Source organism: Gigantopelta aegis, chromosome 7 (assembly GCF_016097555.1).
Source record: "Gigantopelta aegis isolate Gae_Host chromosome 7, Gae_host_genome, whole genome shotgun sequence".
In the NCBI taxonomy this organism is placed as follows: Eukaryota; Metazoa; Mollusca; class Gastropoda; order Neomphalida; family Peltospiridae; genus Gigantopelta; species Gigantopelta aegis.
The window spans coordinates 42,474,763-42,501,876 of NC_054705.1; the positions used below are offsets into that span (position 1 = coordinate 42,474,763).

At 35.3% G+C, this 27,114-nt stretch overlaps 2 protein-coding genes across 6 annotated transcripts in view; one reads left to right on the forward strand and one right to left on the reverse strand.

Moving 5' to 3' along the window:
• Positions 1–600: 600 nt before the first annotated feature.
• Positions 601–14,709, reverse strand: LOC121376894 (splicing factor 3B subunit 6-like). Its single transcript, XM_041504677.1, has 4 exons — positions 14,624–14,709; positions 4,181–4,299; positions 3,280–3,418; positions 601–2,141 (listed from the first exon to the last, which is right to left on the reverse strand). The coding sequence occupies exons 1-4, from the start codon at positions 14,645–14,647 to the stop codon at positions 2,052–2,054; spliced, it is 372 nt and encodes a 123-aa protein (XP_041360611.1). The 5' UTR covers positions 14,648–14,709; the 3' UTR covers positions 601–2,051.
• Positions 14,710–14,749: 40 nt separating this feature from the next.
• LOC121377515 (tumor protein D54-like) overlaps positions 14,750–27,114 on the forward strand; it is a 53,622-nt gene continuing 41,257 nt past the window's right edge. Inside the window, exons 1-2 of one of the 5 annotated variants that reach the window (XM_041505532.1) lie at positions 23,630–24,450; positions 26,056–26,403. In XM_041505532.1, coding sequence (XP_041361466.1) covers positions 26,166–26,403 — 238 coding nt within the window. In that variant the 5' untranslated portion in view covers positions 23,630–24,450; positions 26,056–26,165. Of the gene's footprint in view, positions 14,905–23,629; positions 24,451–26,055; positions 26,404–27,114 lie in introns of those variants that run through there. The other 4 variants (XM_041505530.1, XM_041505531.1, XM_041505533.1 and 1 more) reach the window with 4 other exon arrangements.

The following is a 27,114-nucleotide window of genomic DNA, read 5'->3' on the forward strand; positions in this document are numbered from 1 at the left end:
GGGTGGGAATTGGTGAACTGTAAAACAGAGGAAATCCTAAGAGGGGTCCTGGAAATTTGTGAAATCCTAGGTTAAAATCTGTGCCATCTGACACATTTTGGAGGAAAGGATGATTAAAATGCGAGGAGACACAATGTTCCATGAGAGGAAAACAGCTGATCCGAGGACAATTCCCACCCCTGAAACACACATTCGAAATCATGTTAATGGTAAGCGAGCCATTTGTTTGAATCTTTGCTGAGGTGTTCAAACAAAAATTCCTTTCCTTTCACAGAGAAGGAAGGAAATGTTTTATTTACTGACAGACTTCAACACATTTGATTTACGGTTATATGGCATCAGACATGGTTATGGATCACAGATTGTAAGAAAGGAAACTCGCTGTCGCCACTTCATAGGATAGTACATACCATGGCCTTTGTTACATCAGTTGTGAAGCACTGGCTGGAACGAGAAATAGCCCAATGGGGCTACCGATGGGGATCGATCCTAAACCAACTGCGCTACGTCCCGCCCTTTCATAGAGAAAGATTTAATATAGATTGGTCAAAACACGACAATTATCACACACAATGGATACAAGAAAAAATAACACATGCCGACTGTGAAATATTTTTATGTGAAAATGCATATTTTACAATGAATGATGTAGTATTCAACACATCAGTGAAAATCTTTTTAAATTAAAATAGGTCACAGAAGGATACACATTAGTGCATGTATAATTAAATCTCTTCTTGTTTTCTGTATAGCACTTCATGTGAACCATCATTACAAGAAACCCCAACTGAACAGCCTTTAATTTTATGGTTGTTTTTTCTTTTCTCTTTTTACAAATAAAAGAAATCAAATGTTAAGTTTAATACATTTAGTTAGTACTGTTGTTAAAAATAACATTACTTCAACCAATTCAGATGGTAAATTAAACTGCCCATTGTTGTTATCATTAAAAATGTATTAAAATATGTGAACTACATCGTGATATAAAAAATTAAATTCTGTTCATAGACTGTAACTAATTTCAAACTGCCTTCTGGGTAATATTAAATTAAAGTAACCCTGGTTCCCTAGATTTAGAAGTATATGCTAAATGTTATTCAAATTCATGTCTTTATATGACAATGTATTGTGGATGGGAATCTGGGTTTTTACCGTTAACTTTTTATAATTGTTTCAGCAAACAAATTAGAATTTTTTTCACAACTGGCAAACGACAGGGTGAGCCCTGACATCGTAGATACCTTTTCTGTTTCTTACAAACAGGTATTAACTCTTTAATATAAGAAATGATGTTGCATTGTCAAATAATTTTAATCAGTGCAGTCTTAAAAGACTTGTGAAATGACTTGGCATGTAAAACATCTCACAAGAGTTGTGAAATATTCTCTTGAGATTCGTGAAACATATTTTAGGATTTGTGAAATCTCTTAATATCTATGAAATTGTCTAAAGACTTGTGAAATTGTCTAAAGACTTGTGAAATTCATCAAGGCTTAAAATTCATTGCGTGAAGTGGGCAGAAATCTCTGCTTCTTAGATTTCAAAATGGAAGCAAATGCTAAACTTGAGAAATGGCGCCTTTAAAACTTGTGATATGACTCTCTCAAGCTTTGTGAAATATCTTTCAGATGGAGAAAAAATCTCTTAAGATTTGTGAAATGTTGCAAAACATGTGAAACATTCAGAATTTGTGAAATCTCTTTAGATTTGTCAATTGTCATTAGATTTGTGACACATATTTTAGAATTTGTGGTATCTCTTTAGATTTGTCAACTGTCATTAGATTTGTGATACATATTTTAGAATTTGTGGTATCTCACGACTAATAAAATTTACGAAGTGATCCATTGTCGAGACTGAAAAATCTTCCCATGTGATCATACCTAATGTTAATTGCCACAATCAACATAGATGTTTTACTAAGATGTCAAACAATTTCAGTCTCATTGCCGATTTCAGTCTCATTGCCGATTTCAGTCTCACTGCCAGATGCACATCCGTATATTTGTGTAGATTCAAATAGATATTCACACATTCCTTAGCGGAATGTTTCACTTTTTCTCGGGGGTGCTCAGTCCATATTTTGCTTTCAAATCCTGCAAATCTTGTTTCTTTTTATCAGTGTCCATCTTTTTGAATGTCTGCAAATAAACAAAAGACATTTTATAAATAAGCTTGTAAAATATTTGTTTAATATTACAGAGATATCTTTCCCCTAAATATGATGGACTGAGTAGAGAAATTAGAGACTAACAAGCTAACACAAGGAAGGAAATGGTTTATTTAACGACGCACTCAACACATTTTATTTACGGTTATATGGTGTCCGACATATGGTTAAGGACCACACAGATATTGAGAGAGGAAACCCACTGTCGCCACTACATGGGCTACTCTTTTCGATTAGCAGCAACGGATCTCTTATATGCACCACCCCACTGACAGTATAGTACATACCACGTCCTTTGTGACACCAGTTGTGGTGCACTGGCTGGAACGAAAAATAGCCCAAAGGGTCCACTGACGGGGATCTATCCCAGACCGACCGCGCATCAAGCGAACACTTTAACACTAGTCTACGTCTTGCCCCTCTACAAGGAGTTGCAGGAAATTTGTCCGGAATGTTTTTATGTTTAGTTGTTTTTCTCTCGTTTATTAGAAAACAATGCTTTGAGATGGTGCAGGAGACCACACATTTAAATACTAAATAAAGTTGACAATGGACATCCAGTTAACAGGGAGGTTACCGCATATCAAGAAAGTTGAAAATGGTGCTTCGTACTCAACAAAATCCTATTGTACAAAACCACAACCACCACCTAAATACTGGTCAGTTGTGTGTTTTTCAAATCAAGATGATGCTGAGAATTATAAACTCAATAAAACTGTCATAACTTATAGGTTGCCCTGCCTGTACTTTGCTCATTTCAATGCCCGAAATTGGGAAATAAAAATTACATCAAACCTCACCACAATTTTTGTTGGGGGAGTGATTAATTGTTCCCGCATACAAGGCTGTGGAGAGCCTTAAATGAATTGCTGCTGTGCTTCAATTGGCCATATGTGATGATCGACTGTTGGTTGTAAGAACTTCTACTAATGGCAAAATGTAGCGGGTTTCCTTTCTTAGAATATATGTCAAAATTACCAAATGTTTGACATTCAATAGCCAATGTGCTTTAGAGGTGTCATTATATAAAATGTAAAAAAATTCTGCACCAAATATTGCTGATTTCGATGCCTGAAATCGGAGAATACAAACGTGATGTAATATCCCACCTTGTTTGGCTGGTAGTAGAGGACGACGAGATAGCGATTACAGACGTTGAAACCAGACAGGTGATCACAGGCATTCTTGGCATCGAAGATGTCTTCATACACTACAAACGCAGTGCCCTTGGTGTCTGGTGTGTTGCCACTGAAACAAATAAGATTCCACAGTTATTACAAGTTGATGCATTTTAAACTACGGCTATTTCTATTTCGTACTAACATATGGTTATTTTGTCACGCACACAGAGAGACACACACACAGAGAGAGAGACACACACAGAGAGAGAGAGAGAGAGAGAGAGAGAGAGAGAGAGAGAGAGAGAGAGAGAGAGAGAGAGAGAGAGAGAGAGAGAGAGAGAGAGAGAAAGTAGGGGGAATAGAGGTAAAGACGGCAGACTACGGCTATTTGGTACGTGATGACTTGAGATTGACAGAGAATGAGGGATGGAATGGAATTATGGGAGGGGAGAAAGAGAGAGGAAAAACAGACAGACTGTGGCTATATGGTATGTGATAACAGATGGAAGGAATTATGGGAGAGGAGGAAAGAGGGATATAGCGGACATTGCAGGGTGATTACCTATGCAAGTTTCAGATATTGCTAGACAATTTTAGCACATTAAACAGTAGTTGCTATTAAATTTTTCATGGACTAGATAATCAAGATTTTAAAAACAAAATGTTCCCTGGAATAGAAGGAAGACAGGCAGAATGGACTTGCTTCCTCTGTCACAAAAAATCCCCCAATGGATAGAGATCTTTTATACGAATGTTTCATAGATAGGACTGTACATATCATGGCCTTTGATGTATCAATTGTGAGGAGCTGATTGGGATGTGGGGAAACTGGGAGCAATTAATCCTGCAACCCACTATGTCCTGCCCCAGTTAATTAAATGCAACTTACACTCGTATTTGTCGGATAGCACCATATTTTCCAAATATATCGTACATCTCTTCTCCTGTAATTTTGTACGGAAGATTTTTAATGTACAAAATTCTGTTGACTTCCGGCGGAAGCCGAACCTGAAAGTAATAAAATAAATTTACATTAAGCAGATAATTAATTTAGATCCATAATTGGAAAAGTAGAAATTACTTGAAGAAAGGAAGAGAATTTTGATAAAAAAATGTTTAAGGTAAAATGAATATTTATCGGTACAATGTTTCATGTTCCACTTTTACTTGGAAAGGTTCCGAGTTACATGTATATTGTAAACCATAACAATGATACAAATTCCACATACTAGATGATAAACATGACACCCTATCTCGACTTTGCTAAGAACTCCTAGGACAAAAAGCATGCAACTTTACACCGTCTGCCATTTTACTTTTTTAAGGCTCCGAAATATGTGACGTAATTAATATGACATCATCATGATTGCCTTATATCGTAACAAGGTATGATGTTGTTAGATTATGTCATATTCTTTCACCCCTCTTGGAGAGTATACATATAAAGGCAAAATGGCAGCAGGCACAAATTACATGCTTTTCTCCCTATGTGGTCTCAACAAAGTCGATATAGATGACATAGTTTCTGCCAGAAATAATTTTTGGGTATGGTGCTATGGAAATGAATGCAACCATGGGGGGCCTCCCCCAGAAAGAAAATAGGTTAAGTTTAGGCTAAAGAAAATCATACAGTAATGACAAGATTAATTAATTTTGTCAAAAGGTTAACTTAAAAAAAAAATTGCAAAAAATGTGTGGCATTGTAATTGATTTTTCAAGATTTGTCTGGACAAAATGTCAGGTTGTAGTATGAGTAATCAATAGTCGACTCAATGTTAGTCCTATTCTGCAAACACCACCTGCAAATGAATCAAAATAATACTAGTAATAAGTATCCGGCCATTTCGTACCATAGTCAACTGGTAGCTGGAAAATGGTTCAAATGAATTTATTATTATTATCATAATTATTAAAACATAAATATTAAAAGCACACTTTGGTCAATTGGGTTAATGATGGCTTGTTCAAGTAAATACACTGCTTCCCTTGGTAAGCATATTTTCCTATACAGGTATATGCAAGTATTAGGCCTATATTTGCTTGCTATACATAGAGACGAGTCGGGTAATTCTGTACAGGTTTGGATGGAAGTTCTGTACAGCACCCTGCAGACAGATGATATGCCTGAACAATACTAATATTGAGTGATCTCCCTTTTGTGAAGTGTAATATGTTGAACATTTTGAGCATGCTCAGTTTCAAAATTGTTTACGAACTGTTTACCGTTTGATATTGGAGGCGGGTAATTCCGTACACCATATTGGGTAAGTTCGTACAGGTGGGTAGCTATGAATAAAATCTCACCAGGTCGATATATATTTGGATTGCATTTGATGACAAATGTATGGTTTCAGGCTCGGTTCCAGGATTTTTTTGCAGGAGGGGGTGGTGGTGTGTGTGTGTGTCGGGGGGGGGGGGGGGGGGGAGAAGAGAGAGAGAGAGAGAGAGAGAGAGAGAGAGAGAGAGAGAGAGAGAGAGAGATTTGCTATATACATGAAAAAACATACTTTAATAAGGGCCTAATGACATGGTTTTCGGTCTGTCTGGGGTCACAGTGGTTCTTTTTGGGTATTGTGGGTATGAAATGTATGTGTGGGGTTGGGAGTTGGGTATTGTGGGTATGAAATGTATGTGTGGGGTTGGGAGTTGGGTATTGTGGGTATGAAATGTATGTGTGGGGTTGGGAGTTGGGTATTGTGGGTATGAAATATATGTGTGGGGTTGGGAGTTTTCTGCTGGTTACGCAATTGCAGGGTATAGATGGGTCATGGTTTGCCTTCATAAAGGAATACAAAAATAAACATTGTCTGCAGACTAATTCGTTTAGTTTATTTTTGGTGTTTTTTCACTAGGACGGGCTATGATTTGTCTGTAATTTGAGATTATTTAATTAGCAGAGGGTTCCTAAATTTATATATGCTTTCTATAGTTGTGGTGCTCGAAGGAAACTGAATATTGCAGCCTGGGAGCAACCGAGGACTGTGTTGTTGGGCCCTTCAAAATACACAAGAGAAAAAACCCCACAATATTTTGTCTCGAGTCCAGATCCCCTCGAACCCCTGGATCCACACCTTGGTATAGTTTAATCAACAAGACTACAATTGGTTTTAAACGTGGTATATTTACTACATGGAGAGAAACAATTTAACCAAACAAAATAAAAAATTCTGAAAAAAACCCCACCCCTACATATTGACAGGTAGGCTATTTACCTATGTGAGCATAATTTTGGTTTCTGGGTGTGTGTACGGAATTTGTCGCAGCTGTAAAAGTGTCATAAAATGATGGGAGGCTAATTCCGTACACTTTTTATGTGTAAAAATTGTTTGTTTGGACAAATATTTTGAAAAGTCACTAGCCACAGGGCTAGTGGGTTTGTGAAAACCACTAGCCCACCAAGATAAAGCACTAGCCCAAATTCCTGATCAATTATAATTGGATTTTTAACATTACACATTTACGAGTATAACAGTAAAATAAAACAAACACTTAAATCATGTTGTAACTTTAAGCTTTTTGTCGTGTCGTACGTTTGGTCTTTTGTCAAGTGTGATCCATCGTCATTGTCCCGTTTTCGCTTTTGCACCCCCCCCCCCCCCCCCCCCCCCCCAGGAAACATAATTGAGCAAACTCTTGGCTGATATCTAAAGACACTATCAAAATAATTAAATTTAAATGAGGGTACGACAGTGTGACACACGGTAATAGATGGTTCGGTGTATTTGGTAGTTGGTTATATATTTAGGGCCTTCTATTTATGTCGCCAGAAACGGTGATGCCAATTGCTCAAATACAGGGCATTATCCAGTGTCAGACCGATATCAAAAGAATATAACGGCGACATCTAATCCGTTGTTAATTGATGAACAAAAAAGGTATTATCTTGTATCGGCAGCTGTGGCGTATTATCCAAACCGCTACATGTAATAGGCCAAGCCGAGTCATTGCATATATGCGGATACCATTAAAGTAAATTGTTTTCCTGATTGCCGATAACCACATGTCAGCGAAGTGTTAAATTAAAAAACAATAGGTAAATAAAACAAACACTGAAATTCAAAGCATGGCTGGGGTTTACTTGATTGAGATTAACATGTCGCGATTGGTGATTTCCAAGTTCTTAGCCTAAAACATATGTGCGAGATTAACTACCATGTGACGTGTCTAACCAATCAAAACACGCATGTCATTAGACTTTATTTCCTGTGCCAGAAACTTGAAAGGGAAAGGTAAACAATGCATGCTGTAACTGTGACGATGTAGAGATAGCATGTTACTGCAGTTTGAAGACCTAGCTCAAGTGGATTATTATTATATACTGAATGCGTTGTTGATATTATTCGATGACAAACGTCACAATCAAATTTACTAAACGAAATTCAGCCGAGAGAAAAAGAAAAAAGAAAGAAAGAAAAACCAAAAAAAAAACCCACGATCGAGCGATAGCGAGAGGAGGGGGGAAACCACTAGCCCAAAGATACATCCACTCCGTCTCTACTCCATCGGCACCCGGACACGTCTAACAAACTTTACAAAGATTATTCCTAATCATAGTCCTACCAAGTCAGTTCATTATTTTGTTTGGTGATTCCTGATGGTGTATTTTGTGAGATCTCTGTCTCTGAGGGAAATATTTTTTAATAAATTTTGATTGGTCTATCTATTTGTTACTGGCTTCAGAGGTCCCACAAAAGACACCACGTCACCAGCAAAAGTATTTCATGAAAACAAAAAAAACAGAAAATAATTTTCTGACATTGGTGGGTGAATATGATGAACATGATTATTCTCATTACTGACCCTAGTTGTGGACACGTTACTGTGCCAAAACTCCCATAATATCCATAGCAGACACAGTACAGGAGTGTTTGCAGAGTTACGTGCCCACAACTATACATGCACATACCAGTTCATTTTTCACATGCATTCTATAATCATAATGCACTAACATGAACATGGAGCAACCAGAGTAGATCCAGATGAGACGGCTTATCGGGATATGCACTGTTCTGTATACCTGTACTTAGTTTGCTTGCATATATCGTTGTAAAACGATACTTAAAACCATTTTAATTCTGCTTTATATTATTTGTTTCCATTTTCAATCAGATTAGAGGTCATATTACATGTAAAAAACTAAATAATCACCAGTTATTTGGATGATTGCCGTGCTACATTCATTATACAGGTTTTTGGACAGAAAATGCAAAAAAAAATTGTAAAGGTCTGTCAACCGGCCGTATACAAAAATTAGTTAAAAATTAATTTTTCACTCTTTTTCATTAAAACAAAAAGCATTCATCTTCTAAAACCCATACTATTATGTATGCAAACATTGAGTTTCCTATTTGAATTTTGAAAAAAAATCATTGGTTCATGCTAACAAAATGACCAGGGTACGAAATGACTTTTCACAATGGTACGAAATGACTATTGTCCGAACCAAATTGTTAACAACTACAAAAAATTACTCTCCTACCTTTAATTGCCGTTAGATTTCCTCCAAAGTTTGTCCAGACACAAATTGCAAAAAAACCACTACAAATATACAGATTCCACACACGAGACTGCAACGATGTCACCGATATTGTCTTTGCTGAGATTGCATAGGGAAAAATACATGCAGTTTTCTGCCGTCTGCCATGTTGCTTGTTTATGGAATACTCTTCAAGAGGGGTGAAAGCCTCCAAAGTATGTGACACAATTACTATGAAATCAATGATCTCTAGTGGTATCATTAAAATAATAATAATAGTAATAATAATAAAAAATTATAATAATATGACGTCATCACGTTTGTTTTTATATCATAACATGTTATGACGTTGTTAGATTAAGTCCTATCCTTTCACCCATCTTGAAGAATATTCCATAAAAAGTCAAAATGGCAGCTGATACAAAATTACATGCTTTTTTCCCTATGCGCTCTCAGCGAAGTCGATATAGGTGACATGGTTATCATCTGGTATATGGAATCTGTGTCATTGTAATGGTTTTTTCCAGATTTGTGTATGGACAAATTTTGGAGGATATCTAATGGCAATTAAAGGTAGGAGAGTAAATTTTCGTAGTTGTTAACAATTTAGTTCGGACAATAGGTTACGAAATGACCAGGCAGGATGGTACGAAATGACTATGGTACGAAGTGATTATGATTATTTCGTAGTAAGACAAGCTAATGAAGAAATCATAATCATGATGACCATCACTAGAGACCGCACCGGAAGACTGGTAGCGCCACTCACATCCGTTACACCATTGCCGAATGCAAGGTTTGAAAAGCACATGTTAGTTAACGTCTATAAAACATTTATTGTTTAATATTTGAAGAATACCAGTACTTGTAACAGGTATAAAATACATTGATAAAACTTTATAACAAATACAGAACTCGTGTTACGTGCCACTTTACGTTTTATTCAGTGGCAAAGTGAAAAAGTAGCAATATCGCATTTAATTATTGAAAAATAGTGTTGTTGTTGTTATTGCAAGTATTTATTTTTGTGAGGTAATTATATTTAATTTATTACTCTTGCAGTACATGACAAAATTTAGATGTTTTGATTTATTGTATAACTGTGATCGCCCAAAAACAACATCTTCCTGTTTGTCTGTTTACTACAATCCAAGATGGCGGATATTTGTTTACATTTTCAATTATTTGTTATTATGAATACATTTATTGTGGCCCTGACACATCTGTTGTTAGGGAATCACATAAAAATAATCCCTATAACCACATCTTTATAATTAACGGATGTAGGTCAAAATGTCACTGGAAAAAATGTCAAGTCAAAATATCAACTATTAAAGTGGAAGGAAGGAAGGAAAAGTTTTATTTAACGACGCACTCATCACATTTTATTTACGGTTATACGGCGTCAGACATATGGTTAAGAACCACACATATATTGTGAGAGGAAACCCGCTGTCGCCACTTCATGGGCTATTCTTTTTCGATTAGTATCAAGGGATCTTTTATATGCACCATCCCACCAACAGGATAGTACACACCACAGCCTTTGTTACACCAGTTGTGGAGCACTGGCTGTAATCAATTAAAGTGGTACCCAGGTAAAAATGCCAACTTTGACATTGTACTTAACTGTGTATATAATTGTTTCAATAACATAGCATGGGTGATGTAATTTTGTTTTTTAATGCCACTAACTTTTTTTTTTTAAATCAAAGACAGGCTGGCTAATAAGCCATACAAACAACAATGAAGCATTCTCTAATTATTCCAAATTTTGTATTTATGAAGAAACTCAATTTGCCAAAACCTAACACATACATACATCTATTATCTCTCTTGCTCTGTCTCTTTTCCTCTTTCACTGTCTCACTTCTCTGTTCTCTCTATCTCTCATATAACACACACACACACACACACAAGTTGACATTTTGACAGAGATACATTAATGGTACACATTTTGTCCTCTTACATATTAACCATTGACCTGTATATCACTTTTTCCATGGCCGACTGAAGCGGGTAATGAATGAGGAGTTACATGTAGCACATGACGATAATGGTAATGTTCATTTGTAATGCACAAATGAGTTTTATTACATTCCACATGTTTTATGATATATGCTTATGCAACAAAAATGGCCGTTTTCTTATGCTGAACCCTTTTTGGGGGTGGATGGGTATAGGAGAAGCCACGGTGACGTCACATGTTTTGATCACGTGGTACCGCGCGAGCGCTGGTAGGCAAGAAACCAGTTGACAATACTGGCATTAGTAGTAATGAACAATCGAATGTTTTTCCGTCAATTAAATCAGTGTAGACTAGTTTTGATGAATGGTATTTTGTCATGGTAATTTCATACGTTGTTGTTAGATGCACAAGTCACTGTAGTAAGGATTATGAAATTAGTTTCATCAAATACAGTGGAAGCGAAACGTTGAACAGTTAAAGCTGACAACAATCAACTTTGCCCATCCCACAACGGAGATCGTCATTTTATACAAGGTTTGTTGTATGTTATTCATTCGTAATACTAATACACGTCAGTATTTTATTGAAATGAAAATTGAAAAGATAACAAAAAAATAATAATAAAAATAAAAGCCCCCACCAAACTGACATGGAAACAAAGATGCCCTGTGAACAGTAGGCCTACCAGTCAATCGACAAACAACGTTTTATGTAACTTTTTGTTTGTATTGACAGATCCATTATAGTGGGTAAAACAAAAAAACAAAAGCTGAATATATTTTATATTGTATTATGCCATAAAATATGTAGGTGGCTGGAGTATTTATATTTTTAATTAAATAACAGGGAGTGTGTGTGTGTGTGTGTGTACAATCAAGCATATATATATTGTTTCATATGAAAATGGTTCTGAAATATTCCATTTATTAATTATATTATATGTTAATTATAATGTTTTACTTTTGTATTGAAGAAGTGATCCACAGGTGTATTTGTAATGTGTAAGTTGATTTTTTAATAATAAAATAAAAGGTATAAACATTTCAGGGTGGGATATCAAATGTTATTAAATCATTTTGTTTGGGATTAAAAATAAGTAAATACTAATAATAAAACTGGATATTGATCCACAAGTTGGTGATAGCCACCATATTTTATTAAAAACATAAATTGTTACATGCATTTATTATATAAGTTATCTGAATTTGTTTGCAGCAAATAAAGAAAGAAAAGGGGAGCTGATTGTATTTACAAGTATTATTGTCATCAGTGACAGATGTCAATATGTCTTCACAAATACATTTATGTGTATTCAAATATTTCCATAATATTCAATATTCACAATATAAAACTTTCATACTTATATATCATAGAAATTTACCAACTTTCTTATTTTTTTCTAGGTATCAGTGATCCCTGTTTGTGGACAAAAAGAGAACCGGCAACTCTTGGATGAAAAATGGGCCTTTCACGATGAATTAAGGGCGTTTAAGTTTTAGGGTGAATTAAGGGATGCTAAGGAGAACACTGGTATTGGATTCAGCGATTCTTTTCTACAGTATCTCATGTTTCTGTGCATAAGGATACCAGAACCTTTTTCACTGACTTTCCAAACTACCATGTGCAATATTATTGGGGCTATCCAGTATGTGATGATGACATTGATAACACTTGGATTTAATCTTTTTTTTTACCAGGAATCTCTATTTTCTAATAAAAAACAGACTTTACAAATCATAAAATTATATCGAGAAACAATAGACAACACAATATTATTATTTTCTTTTTCTATTATCATATAAACCAATGATCAAATGATATTTGCTTGTGTGTAATGTGTGTCTTACATTTAAACATTGTATTGTTACCATTTACAGTAATTTGTTGTTTTAACTGGTTTATTAATCAGGTTGAAAGTGATAGCCTTTGAAACTGTGCCTCTTGTCAAAGGTAACTGACACTGTTTTAGATTTGAAAGGAAGGAATCTTTTTATTTAACAATGCAATCAAGTCATTTTAATTACGGATATATAGAGTCCGACATGTTTTAGGGATCACACAGATAATATTAGGGAGGAAACCTGCTGTGCTGTCACACAATGGATTACTCTTTCCGATTAACAATAAGGGATCTTTTATATGCATCAGCCCACAGACAGGATAATAAATAGTGTAGCCTTTGTTACACAGTTGTAGAGCACTGGCTGGAATGAGAAATAAGCCCTATAGGACCACCAACAGGAATCAATCCTAGATCGACTGCGTATTAAACTATGTCCTGGCCTGCATGGGATTAGGCGATTAAAATATTTAATGGCAATTTTTTATGTATATATATATATAAAAAATAATGCTACAAAATGTTCTGAAGATGTAAAGCACACAGGTGAGGGACCAAGTAAAATTAAATTTGAGATGTATCCGGTTTTAAAAGGCTAAGTTCTGTACTAATATTTAAAAAGGGACGCTGTAGCTAGAGGGAGAAATGTATGTGTGGTCATGGAACATGTATGGAAACTAAATTTAGGTTCCTCCATTTTAATACAATGTGTTAATATGTATCCGATATCAACAAGTTTAAGGAATAAAAAAGGACTTGATAAAATTAATAGTTTTAAAAGTTTTTGTAAAGTTTTCTAATAAGATACTTGCTTAAATTTATTGTTCATGAAAAGCCTTACAAATGAACCAGTAGACAAGTCTGATGTGTTATATATATATATATAACTACTGTCTATATACTGTCTACTGGTTGTTCATTTGTAACAAATGTTCATATATATATATATATATATGTATGTGTATCTATATGTACATATATATGTATCTATATGTACATATATATGTACATATATATGTACATATATATGTATATGTATATATACATATATATATATGGGTTATTTAAAATTGTTTAAAGAAATAATTTCCTTTAACAAAGTGTAGGCCAATTATTTCTTTTAAACAGTTTTAAATAAAAAAATATAGGCTACTCGTTTTATTTTATTAGTTTTATTTGTGTGTGCGCGCGCTCGTTTGTAATGCTTTACTTGAAATATGGACCAGACGCTTTAAAAATACATGGACTAAAAATATTTATTCAGGTGAAAAGAAAAAGAAAAAAAAAGGAAGTTTGCTATAGTTTTGAACTCGGTCAATCGTCAAATTTTATGGGTGGAAAGAGTACATGTATCTCCTCCATACAGGAGCTATGTAGAATAGCGTTCCCGTGCTACAAGCGGTAATTTAAGCACGTGTTGGCCATTCTTTGCTATTCACGCTACGCTAGTTCGCTTTGTTACTAATGGCCATTATGATAGACTTCTGCCTACCAGATGCGCGCGCATGCTGATACGTGACGTCACTTCCCTAAACACATGGCTTCTCCTATTATAATGACCAATTAGTCGATTATACTGATTATATTAATGGTACTGAAGGTGTTTTATTTGAAAATAATGAATACATTCCTACAATTTTGCGTGTGCCAAACTTTTTGGGGTTTTAATTTTTTTTGCAAAACGAAGTTACCTACCCTGATTACAAATATTTTATTTTGGGGATCACGGCTAATTGATTTTTTATTTGTTTATTTTTAAAAAATTCTTTTAAAGGTATTTCTTCAGTATAGCAAACAATCAATATCATTCTTGTCATATTTAAAAAGTGTCCGCGGTCCCTACCATCACCATGAATCTTTATTTTTGAAATTACATGATCTGAAAATTGGCCAATCGGCCCAATGATAAAACAAAATAAATTAGTTTAACATTCTTTCCAGAGCCTAGATTTCTGAGTATATCTGAAACTGACGACGTTAGCATCCATCTAGTCTAGTTTTATTATAGTATATTACAAACATTGTGTTCATAAAATGCCCAACTTACGTTTCCTCTCTTGCTCATCGCCATCTTGAAAGTTGAAATAAAAAGAAACGTTCTTGGTTAGTCTCGGTCAAACTCAGACTGTTTGGGATTTTTTTTTTTTTTGCAAGAGGTTTGTAATCAAAGTTATCAAGACTAACACATTTTTTGGTGACGTATTACGCAGTGACAAATCCTGTTGACGTGAAAGTTCGAAGGAAATCATAATAATTCTAAAAAATACACTGAAATGGCTACGACTCCAACCACCGAAGAAAATCTTCTTGATACACCGAAGCAGAATGGTTAGTAATTGTTTCTAATTAGTCATTTGTTCATATTTATTGCCTGACAAAGGAATTTTTTGGATTTTTCTGGTTATCATGTTGGTCATCTTCCAGACTAGCCCCCACCTCCCCGTTTTGGTCAGTTCACCCCCATCAGCATGATCAGATTGTCCATCTTTACCATCATTAGAAATTTATTTGATGCAAATTATTTGGTTTGACCATGTCAGTCATGTTTTTAGCACACCCCCCCCCCCCCAACACACAAAATAAAAAATAAAACCTCCAAATCCCCCAGAAAAAAGAAAGTTACCCTCTCAATTTTTTTTTAAAAATGTCTTCAGCCAAACCAACAATAACTCTGTGACTTGCCTTATTTGTGAGTCAAAATGATTGCTTGATTGCTTGAAGGAGATCGGCATAGCCCAATGGTACAGCGCTCACTTGATACATGATCAATCTAGGATCCATCCCTGTTGGTGGGCCCATTGGATTATTACTCGTTCCAGCCAGTGCTCCACAACTGGTGTAACAAAGTGCTATGTACTATCCTGTCTGTGGGATGGTGCATATAAAAGATCCCTTGCTACTAATCGGAAAGAGTAGTCCATGAAGTGGTGACAGCAGGTTTCCTCTCTCAACATCTGCACGTGGTTCTTAGCTATATGTCTGATGCCATAATCATATATATATAACCATAAATAAAGTGTGTTGAGTGCATCATTAAATACCCCCCCCCCCCCAAAAAAAAGAGACCAAAAACAAACAAACTATGGACAAGACATGTGGACATTGAAAATCACTTTCATCACACAAATTCTCATATTTAAAAAAAAAAAAAGTATTTGGAAAAATGAGTGTTTTGAGTACTACAGGTACACAGGGATTTGCCCAGGGCCGTAAGGCATAGCGGGCCGGTACTCCTTGGTCCGTAAAGTAAGCACTTTGACATGCTCGTATTCCTGGTTCCCAACAGCTCTTTACACTGGTTTTACATAATTATATCATTTTTATTTCTGATGTAAATAATTATATTCATGTAGAGACCTTTGTTTGACACCCAATAGCTAATCAATGTGTATTTTTGTGCCGGTGTGTCATTAGGCATTCATTCATTCATTTGTATTCCTGGACATCACATGGACACTATTTTTGTCTATTTTAAAAATTCCATTTGGAACATATTTGCTATCATGTAGTTAATATATTCATTGTAAATTTTATTTCACTTCTGAATGTTATTACTTGTGTTATTTTAAATAATACAACTAGATAGTCTGTAGGATTTACCCTGGAAAAAAATTCTGGATTGTGCTTAAAACTGTGGACATGGTACGAAATGACCAAATAACTAGGGTACGAAATGGTGAAATTGGGTACGAAATGACTATGGTACGACATGACTATGGTACGAATTGACTGGTTACCAGCTCTCTGTCTCATTTCCAAATTCACTAATGGCGGAAAAAAACCTATTAAAACATAGCAAAATTTATTTTAATTTGCAGACTTTGCTGTTAAAAAAACAATGAGGGTATTGATTATTAAGATTAATTTTATGCCCTAACTTAGATTATGAATAGCCTTTTTAGATATTACTATGTTGATACCTAACAGATTAACATGCTAAGGAGAGCAAAAAAATTATTCTTCTTGAACTAGTCTCGGGGGAGTGACTGATCATCATAAACAGTGAGGTCTGGATTTGGCAAAGTATGTCTTAATTTCCTGTAATGATTGTTATTTTTGTTGGAAAAGATCTCAAGTTTCTGCAAGTTTAAGAGATAATTTGGCAACATATTTTGTTTACCCAGAGCTAGCCTCAAGTGTATGAACATCATTCAGATGTTTCAGACCATATTTTATTTAAACATGTGCATGGTTTGTTGTCAGGCACTAATCTAGGCTTTAACAAGTTTGGGGAGACTTCTGGGGTTACTTCTGTCTTCCCAGAAGAAAGGGGAAAAGTTTGATAAAAATGTGACAGGTCCACTAAGTGACATTATTTTAAGGATTAGTCCTCACTAAATGTTTTAAATCATGATTTCCTCAAACATTATTTGTTGTTAAAATATATTTATTTAAACCAAAAAGAAAATTGAGGGAAAGTGATTAATTACTTCCCATGAACTTAGATTATGGGGAACCATTTATGATATTTAATTATTTTGTACTTGCATTTTTTTTTTTTAAACATTCACATGCTAAGGGCAGCTAAAAATGACTAATCTCAGGGAAATGATGATGAGCCAGTGGTAGTTCCCGTTAAGTGGCAAGATCTGTTTGTATTGTTCAGTGCTCACACTGGAACAAATATTGGTTTAGCCAATTTTCAGATATGTGTATGTATGTTGAGTATTTCATTGAAAATTATTAAAATGTGGTCAATTTAAGGAATATTTTATAAGCCAAAAACTAAATGTTGCAGCCACTTAGAATAAAAATTAACAATTGGCTAATTGTTGCAAGCATTTATGTGTACTTTTAGAATAGTAAGTAGTAACTATTCTGTGACATTTCTTATTGGGTTTATGTAGTAATAGTATGTATCATGTAATATCTTACATTTTCAGTGCACACAAAGTATGTAATATTTTTCAGATCACATACTTTAAGAATTTGATAACTTTGCAAATTAGATGAAATTAGTCAAGGTCTTGGCACTAGGTTTACTTACATTTAAGCAAACGTACTTGGGTGACACTCCATGATTGACGTATGCATTCATAGTCATCAAATAAAAACATTTCAATGGCAATTTGACACTGAAAGCTGTCCAGCGTTCAAAAAACAAAAAACGTTAGGCATAACTTTATTTTGATGTAAGGACATCCAAAATGACGTCATTCGAGTTTGACGTCATTTCCATTCAAAAACACACTGCGCCATGTATTCTTACGTCATTTGAATTATGTAGTAATGGCGGACTGGAATTAAAGTTGTGTGTACAGTTTACAAAAACACGTATTAAGCTTGAGCTTATATGATAAAGAGATTATTACCCTCGTGTATTTCGGTATTGTCAATATATATTAGGAATAAAAATAATGTATTATGCTCGCCAGAGGCTCGCATAATACAATTTTTATTCCTAATATATGATATTGACGATACCGAAAAACACTCTGGTAATAACCTCTATATATACTGTGTCAAAGTCAAAAGCAAAATGATATAGACTTTTTGGTACATTTTATTGTATTCATAATTCTGTAAACTCTATGTTCTGCATTCATTAAGAAAGTTCTCATTCTACCCAATGCACCATAGCTGCTATATAAAAGGCCACTGTATGTGCTATCTTGTCTGTGGGATGGTGCATAATAAAATATCCCTTGCTTCTAATGGAAAAATTTAGCATGTTTTCTTTCTAAATCTGTATGTCGAAATTACCAATAACAAATCAATATACTCTAGTGGTGTCTTTAAGCATTTGAAACAAGCTTTGATTTTATTTGAATTGCACTTAGTGTTAAAATGTTAACCATGTTTAAAACATTTTGATTAGCGACAGTTGGTGATCAGGTGAAAATTGAGTAGCAACTACTAATTAATGTTTTATAATTGTGTAGTGGTCTCGAAAATTTATATAGCAAATCGTGACAATAAGGAAGGAAATGTTTTATTTAACAATTAACACACTCAACACATTTTATTTACGGTTATATGGTGTCAGATATATGGTTACGGACCACACATATATTAAGGGAGGAAACCCGCTGTCACCACTTCATGGGCTACTCTTTTCGATTAGCAGCAAGGGATCTTTTATATGTACCATCCCACAGACAGAGTAGTACATACCACAGCCTTTGAAAAACCATTCGTGGTGCACTGGCTGGAACTAGAAATAGCCCAATAGGCCCACCGACTGGGATCGATCCCGGAACGACCACGCATCAAGCGAACGCTGTGCCACTGGGCTACATCCTGGCCAAATGATGACAGTGTACAGATGTTCTCTGTTATTGTGAGCTGCATGTACATTATATATTATTAGCGGTATATTATTATTATTCTATTTTACAGGCCTTTAAAAATTGGGTTAATAGTTGTTTTGTTTGACTGAGGGTCAAGCAAGTGTAATTAAGCATGACCCATTTTTCATTCAGGTGTCAGATTTAGGCCATTATGTACATGTCACACAGAATGAAATAGGTTACATCTATTGTTTTGTGTAGACATACAGTACCTGCCATTCTCAGAGGTCCACAATAAACTCTCTTTTCATGGAAAAGCATATTTATATTTGACTTAAAATCTTAATTTTATATGTATGTTTTTTTTAGGCTGTGAATCCAAAAAAAAAAATCTCCAATTTCAATGCTTTAAAAAAAGAAGAAAAAAAAGTAGGAGTCTAGTACAAAAAATAGTGTTAACCACCCACATGTATGGCTTGTAACTGGCCTCTGACTCGACTCATCCTGGCACCAACTTGTCCTTGAACTGCTACATATTAGAGGGGTGGGTCGACGCAGCCCAGTAATAAAGTGCTTGCCGTCTTGGATCGATCCCCGTCAGTGGGCCCATTAAGCTATTTCTTGTTCTAGCCAGTATTCCAAGTTTAAAAGGATAGGGAACATCAGTCAATTGTTATGTATTTGAACCAATTATAGTAACATATGTTACATTTATTTGTTGTATATGAAGCTAGAATGATGGTTCTGGAATATCTGATCAGAGACATTGCCGTTTCAGGTGGATTTATGGATAGGCATTTAATGTTTTATTTGATAGGATGAACTAACTTATAAACAATTGATAGGATAAATGGATTTTTAAATGAAAGTGCAGCAGCAGTATTCATGCAGAGTTTATGCGAATTTATACTGTCCAGCAGGAAGGAAGGAAATGTTTTATTTAACGATGCACTCAACACATTTTATTTACGGTTATGTGGCGTTGGACATATAGTTAAGGACCACACAGATATTAAGAGAAGAAACCCGCTGTCGCCACTTCATGGGCTACTCTTTTCGATTAACAGCTCATGGGATCTTTTATATGCACCATCCCACAGTCAGGATAGTACATACCACAGCCTTTGTTACACCAGTTGTGGAGCTGTCCAGCAGGAAGTTCAGTCAATTTCAGACACTGGAAAATATCTTAACAGGGCCAGCAAACTGGGGACTGTGTTAATCTCTTTTTGGTTTTGTTTCCATTCCGCTATTTCTCGTTCCAGCCAGTGCACCACGACTGGTATATCAAAGGCTGTGGTGTGGTAGATGTAAAAGATACCTCGCTACATTAGGAAAAATCTAGGTTTCCTCTGATGCCTTTGTGTCAGAATTACCAAATGTTTGACATCTATTAGTCAATGATTAATTAATCTAGGTTTCCTCTGATGCCTTTGTGTCAGAATTACCAAATGTTTGACATCTATTAGTCAATGATTAATTAATCTAGGTTTCCTCTGATGCCTTTGTGTCAGAATTACCAAATGTTTGACATCTATTAGTCAATGATTAATTAATCTAGGTTTCCTCTGATGCCTTTGTGTCAGAATTACCAAATGTTTGACATCTATTAGTCAATGATTAATTAATCTAGGTTTCCTCTGATGCCTTTGTGTCAGAATTACCAAATGTTTGACATCTATTAGTCAATGATTAATTAATCTAGGTTTCCTCTGATGCCTTTGTGTCAGAATTACCAAATGTTTGACATCTATTAGTCAATGATTAATTAATCTAGGTTTCCTCTGATGCCTTTGTGTCAGAATTACCAAATGTTTGACATCTATTAGTCAATGATTAATTAATCTAGGTTTCCTCTGATGCCTTTGTGTCAGAATTACCAAATGTTTGACATCTATTAGTCAATGATTAATTAATCTAGGTTTCCTCTGATGCCTTTGTGTCAGAATTACCAAATGTTTGACATCTATTAGTCAATGATTAATTAATCTAGGTTTCCTCTGATGCCTTTGTGTAAGAATTACCAAATGTTTGACATCTATTAGTCAATGATTAATTAATCTAGGTTTCCTCTGATGCCTTTGTGTCAGAATTACCAAATGTTTGACATCTATTAGTCAATGATTAATTAATCTAGGTTTCCTCTGATGCCTTTGTGTAAGAATTACCAAATGTTTGACATCTATTAGTCAATGATTAATTAATCTAGGTTTCCTCTGATGCCTTTGTGTCAGAATTACCAAATGTTTGACATCCATTAGTCAATGATTAATTAATCTAGGTTTCCTCTGATGCCTTTGTGTAAGAATTACCAAATGTTTGACATCCATTAGTCAATGATTAATTAATCTAGGTTTCCTCTGATGCCTTTGTGTAAGAATTACCAAATGTTTGACATCCATTAGTCAATGATTAATTAATCTAGGTTTCCTCTGATGCCTTTGTGTAAGAATTACCAAATGTTTGACATCCATTAGTCAATGATTAATTAATCTAGGTTTCCTCTGATGCCTTTGTGTAAGAATTACCAAATGTTTGACATCTATTAGTCAATGATTAATTAATCAAGGTGCTCCAGTGGTGTCAAACTTTTCTTGTTTCAACAGAGAGAGAGAGTGATCTCCCCTAGCCCTCACCACTGGTAAAATTATTAAAAATATCTGCAGGGTTTCACTGATTTTAATTTGTTGTGATAGTGATGAGACATGGGCTTAAATTGGGATTGAAAAACAAGCATTCTGAGAGAACTGCTTAAGCAATACAAAAGTGTCCCCTTACAGGCCCAATAATCTTTGTCATCTCCTGACTTCAAGAGCCATAACTGTCAAACTTGATTTGTAACTATACATGAAAGTCAAACTTGATTTGTAACTATACATGATAAAAATTAAATGTATGACACAAAATTTCAGCTCAGTAGCTTGAGGCACTGCCAAAAAGAAAGAAGAAAAAAAGTGTGGAAAACTGTATGTTGGACAGTTGGACAGTTGGACAGACAGGTGGATGGTTGGACCAGACAAATAAAGGTCTCCCACCACTTGGCAGATCTTGCCATTAGTGATTTAGGAAGATGTAACACTGGACAGAATTTGCTGGCATCATCATTCCTACGGTTAAACTACAAGTACAAGCCACTGTTGGCTTACCGAACATCAGTGAATATAGATTATATAACATTCGTCATGTCTAGTGGTTGTTTCCTGGGGATATGAAGATGCAGAGATAGCACTCTGTAATTATAGTAGTCAGTCTCCGTGATTGGAATTCATTTGTTGTCTACAGTTTCCGCCAGTTTTACAAATCCTAGACAGCCTAGGAATAGAAAACCTTCATTATAATTTATATTATGTAGTGTTTTCATAGTTTGTTTTAACATGGTGCAGCACCATGCCTGAATAGTCCAGCATCATCTTGCCTTAATCAGCGTCGTCCTAACCTGAGATTAAACAAGCTATTTTCAATCGTTAATTCTAAAATTGCCTTTATAAAACACTAAGAAAATGTATTATTAATTAACTACATATACCTGATATATATTTTACCATTCGTTTATTAAAACAAGCACATTAATTACATTGTGTTTAATGAAAATAAAATGCCCTCAAAATGACGAAAATTTCACCAAAAGTGTTCAGACTACCATGCCATGCCATGCCAAACTTCAAGGAAAATACCACATATGATTTCCTTACCATCAGTGTACTGGAAATATTTAACAACAGCAGTATTGTTTTAGTTTTCTATGAAATTACATAGTGTTGAAATGTGTGTAAGAGATTAAGACTTGTTTTTGAGCCATGATGTCAGTACACGCTGGTTTGTTTTTAAAACAATGTAACTGGTTTCTTTGGAGAAAGATCAGTGTTTCAGTTCTTAAAAAAGATTGGGGATAGGGCAGAGATAATGGTGTGTAGAGATGGAAAAAAAAAGGAGAAAGGGAGATGTCATAGAGAGAGGGAGGGAGGGAGGGAGGGAGGGGGAGAGAGAGAGAGAGAGAGAGAGAGAGAGAGAGAGAGAGAGAGAGAGAGAGAGAATGGGGTACGGTAAAGGAGAGATTTTGCAAATAACTTAGCACTTTAAGAGAGACCAAAGCAGGGCTCGAACTTAACAACATAGGTTGGGAGCATCACCAAATTTTTGTTCCATCATAGCATCAGTAAAGCTCCTCGATAGCAAAATGTATACACCTGTGTACATTATCTGTCAGTATATAACATTTGTACATTTGAATAATGTCTACATACAGGAAATTAATTTTCAGTTGTGTTTATTTGCTGTAAAAGTCACTTTAATTTTTTTTGTCGTAGGCAGAGTCACAATTGGCATCGTGTTAATTAAAAAAAAAATTGCTGTGGGAGCCCTGCAAAGAACACACCAAGAAAGTTATACAGTAAGTGAGAGTGAGATTGTAGAGAGAGAGAGACAGACGGACGGGGGGGAATAAAGAATAAAGAAAGAGGAAGACTGCAAAAGAAAGAAAGAGGGGGAAAAAAGGAGGAAGGCTCAGAAATCGAGCAAGACTGAAAAAAAAAAGATAGAAAAAATGGCTGAAAATAGAGAGAGTGAGACATGGAAGTTGAGATAGACAGATTGAGATAGAAAAAGAAACAAAAGGAGAGAGAGAGAGAGAGAGATATATATATACTGAGAGAGATATATATATACTGAGAGACTGAAAGAATGAGAGAGAGCAGAAAGAGAAAGAGCAGAGAAATAGACTGGGAGATTGAGAGAGATAGACAGAGAGAGATAGAGTGAGAGAGGGGGGAGAGAGAGAGAGGGGGGAGAGAGAGAGAGGGGGAAAGGAGGAGAGACTTGTGTTAAGCCATGCTGTCTGTACACACGGGTCTGTTTGCTCACAAGACACAACAGACAAGTGTGCTGTAATGAATCAATACCTGATGTTGGTCACATGAGTGCGAATAGGTGCAGACACACGGTGTTTGACCTCCGACCTTGCTTAAATAATTAGCTGCAGGTAGGCTGTGAGTGATTCATTTTTATTAATAGGTGCATATCTGGACAGCCCCGTGAAAATAGCTGACGATATGACTGTGCACCGAAACGACACAGCCGTAAGATAAATATTCAAGTGTGTTCATTGTTGCGTGAAAAGTAGACATCTGGATGTTTGCGTTGGGATACGTATTGTCCAGGTTGTCTTCTAATGTAGTTCCGACAGTTAACCAGCTGTTTGGTTGCTTGGGAGTTGTTGGGTTTTTTTGTTCTTTCTGGATGGTTTAGTTGTTAGGAGGTTAATTTCAGCTGAAATTACTTTTTTTCGTTCTTTTTTTGTGTGTCGATGAATCCTGAAATGTAAATTTAAGGCTTATGACTTTCTTGTGAAGTGACTTCATCTTCGTCCATGCTTGATTGGTTACACGTACTTGTAGCTTTGTGGATTCAGAAAGTGAAATTATTCTTTGGATTTTAACTACTAGAAGAGCTCTGCCAAACTATTCTTTCAACTTATGTTTATTTATTCAAACATAGTTTTAAAGTGACTTCATTTTTTTGGTCTGTGCTTGAGGGTTTCATGTAGCTGACATTGTGTGGATTTAAACAGCGAAATTATTCTTAGGATTTCACTAGAAGCTGCCAAACTATTCTTGAGCTGTGTTTATTTAAGACTTTTTTTCCTTTTGTAAGTCTCGATTGGATTATCAATGATTGATTTTTAACAGCTGTTGACCTGTCTGACGTTTGACATCTGTTGTCCCGTCCAAGATACTATTATCTACTGAACACTAATAGCAATTAAATACATCCTACAGATAATAGTCATATTCAGTGGGAATTCCTGGATATCCTAATAAATTAAAAAAATTGTATGTATATTTTTTTCTAACTTGATAAAAGCACTTAAAATTGTCAGCACAGTAAATAAAATGTGTTGAGTGCATCATTAAATAAAACATTTCCTTCCTTCCTTCCTTAAAATTGTGAATAAAAATTTCAAATTAAATTTTATTTTCAACATTTTTAGTTACGTTTAACAGATGATGTCATAAGAGACAAATATAACTTTTTTTAGTTTTTGTTTTTTATTGTTATTGAGACAATTCATAATAGGATAATTATTAGAAGCAAACATGAGTTGAAATTAAATATTTTGATTTGTACATACATGTATAAGTAAAAGTATAATCAAATTACTTTTTATTTTAAAACTTTATTATTTTTTTAATTTAAAAATAACTTTCTATTACCTGCTGATAAACAAATCAGTGCTTACAAAAATGTTAACCGGCCTCGGTGGCGTCGTGGCAGGCCATCGGTCTACAGGCTGGTAGGTACTGGGTTCGGATCCCAGTCGAGGCATGGGATTTTTAATCGAGATACCGACTCCAAACCCAGAGTGAGTGCTCCGCAAGGCTCAATGGGTAGGTGTAAACCACTTGCACCGACCAGTGATCCATAACTGGTTCAACAAAGGCCATGGTTTGTGCTATCCTGCCTGTGGGAAGCGCAAATAAAAGATCCCTTGCTGCCTGTCGTAAAAAGAGTAGCCTATGTGGCGACAGCGGGTTTCCTATAAAAACAGTGTCAGAATGACCATATGTTTGACGTCCAATAGCCGATGATAAGATAAAAAATCAATGTGCTCTAGCGGCGTCGTTAAATAAAACAAACTTTACTTTACTTTTACAAAAATGTTTTAAAATTAAATGTATTAAATCTGATTATTTATTAGTCGGTGGCCTGTCAGGTGCATACAGTGTTAGATAATGTTGGCCATTACTTCAGCTTATCATTACATTGATGACAGATGTTGTAAATAATCTCTGTAGATATATATATATCTCTCTATACATGTGACCACAACCTGTCGTAAAGCTGATACTAATTATGTACCTCAATCATTAATGATGGATGTTGATATCCTCAAATGATCACTTATTCTACATTCCTTTATGAACATTATGTAAATACATTGAAGTAGGCAGCCAATATTAGTTGCAAGTAGGTCTTAGGTTACAGTACAGGTATTATATGTGGGTGTGTGTGTATATATATATATATATATATACACACAGGTATTATATGTGGGCGTGTGTGTGTGTATATATATATATATATATATATATATATATATATATATATATATATATATATATACATGTATTTTATGTGGGCGTGTGTGTGTGTGTATATATATATATGTGTATGAAACTTGGAGTATATGTGTCTAAACCTGTTTATATTCACACATATTTGAGTTGACCGTGTTGTATTTTTTTTAATCTAGCTGATTTATAAAACCAAAACAACCAAAACAACCAAAAACGTATAATGGACTAAAGACGTTATTTTTCTTCGAATGCAAACTTTGTTGGACATAGGAGTTATTCTGTGGACATGAATGTTGTGGAGACTAAGACTATGGGAGATAACTCTGTGTTGATGGATGACCAGCGTATTGGTGTTGATGATGGTGATGATGATGATGATGATGATGTTGATAATTATAAACTTGTGATGAGCGACGCCGAGAACTATCACTCGTATTTACAGCTGGTGCACACCACGTCAGTGGAATGTGACGAAGGAGAAGAAGAAGAAGATTGCAAAATGTTTGCACGTGAAAATGGTTATGGTGAGACATCGGTTAACCTGCTCATAAGCGTACGAGATGGGGGGAGGGGGGCAACTGCCCTCCTAGTGCCAAAGCAAAACCTCAAATTTGGGCAAAAATGATACAGATATTCAGGAAAAATGTGCTAACCTGAGACCTTTTCACCATGTCTTTCTATCATTCTACCTTCAAAATAAGTTGTAAGCTATGGGGAAATGTGTAGTTATTCATTTGCAACCCTATATAGCTGTTTGATAGTAATGCTAATTTATGAATAAATGTTGATTTGTGCATTTTCATATACTTCGGACAAAAGCCAGCCTGCTTATATATTGAATGTTGATTTTACAAGAAATATTAATATTGACAAATACGTTTTGGTTTAAAACATATGCCAACATTAACCCTTCCCCTTCAGTAGATCCTTTTGTATAATATGTATTATTCTATGCTCAATAAAATGCTTAGTGTGTTTTGCTGGTCATGTCAGGTCATAGGGTTTAATGTGCACATTCAGAGCAAGCTGTTGTAGTGAACGTCTGTCATAGGCACAAGTGCTGGACTTGGCCGGCTACTCTGTCCAGGGCAGGAAAGGGTGGGGTGGGTAGGAGAGTGCACTGGCAGGTGCAAGAGAGCACCAGTAGTCCGACTGGTGTCAGTAGCAGGCAGGGGTGGTTTTGGTGTTGTGGAATTTGGAATGTTCTGTAGGATTAAGCCATTTTGAAAAGGGTG

What these genes read in the sequence shown, in the direction of transcription:
- LOC121376894 (XM_041504677.1), bottom strand. Translation starts at nt 14,647, where the DNA reads ATGGCGATGAGCAAGAGAGGAAAC. An exon ending in GCTATCCGACAAATACGAGT is followed by an intron (nt 3,419 to 4,180) that starts GTAAGTTGCATT and finishes TATTTGTTTCAG; the next exon opens with TGGCAACACACCAGACACCA. An exon ending in TCTACTACCAGCCAAACAAG is followed by an intron (nt 2,142 to 3,279) that starts GTGGGATATTAC and finishes GTTTATTTGCAG; the next exon opens with ACATTCAAAAAGATGGACAC.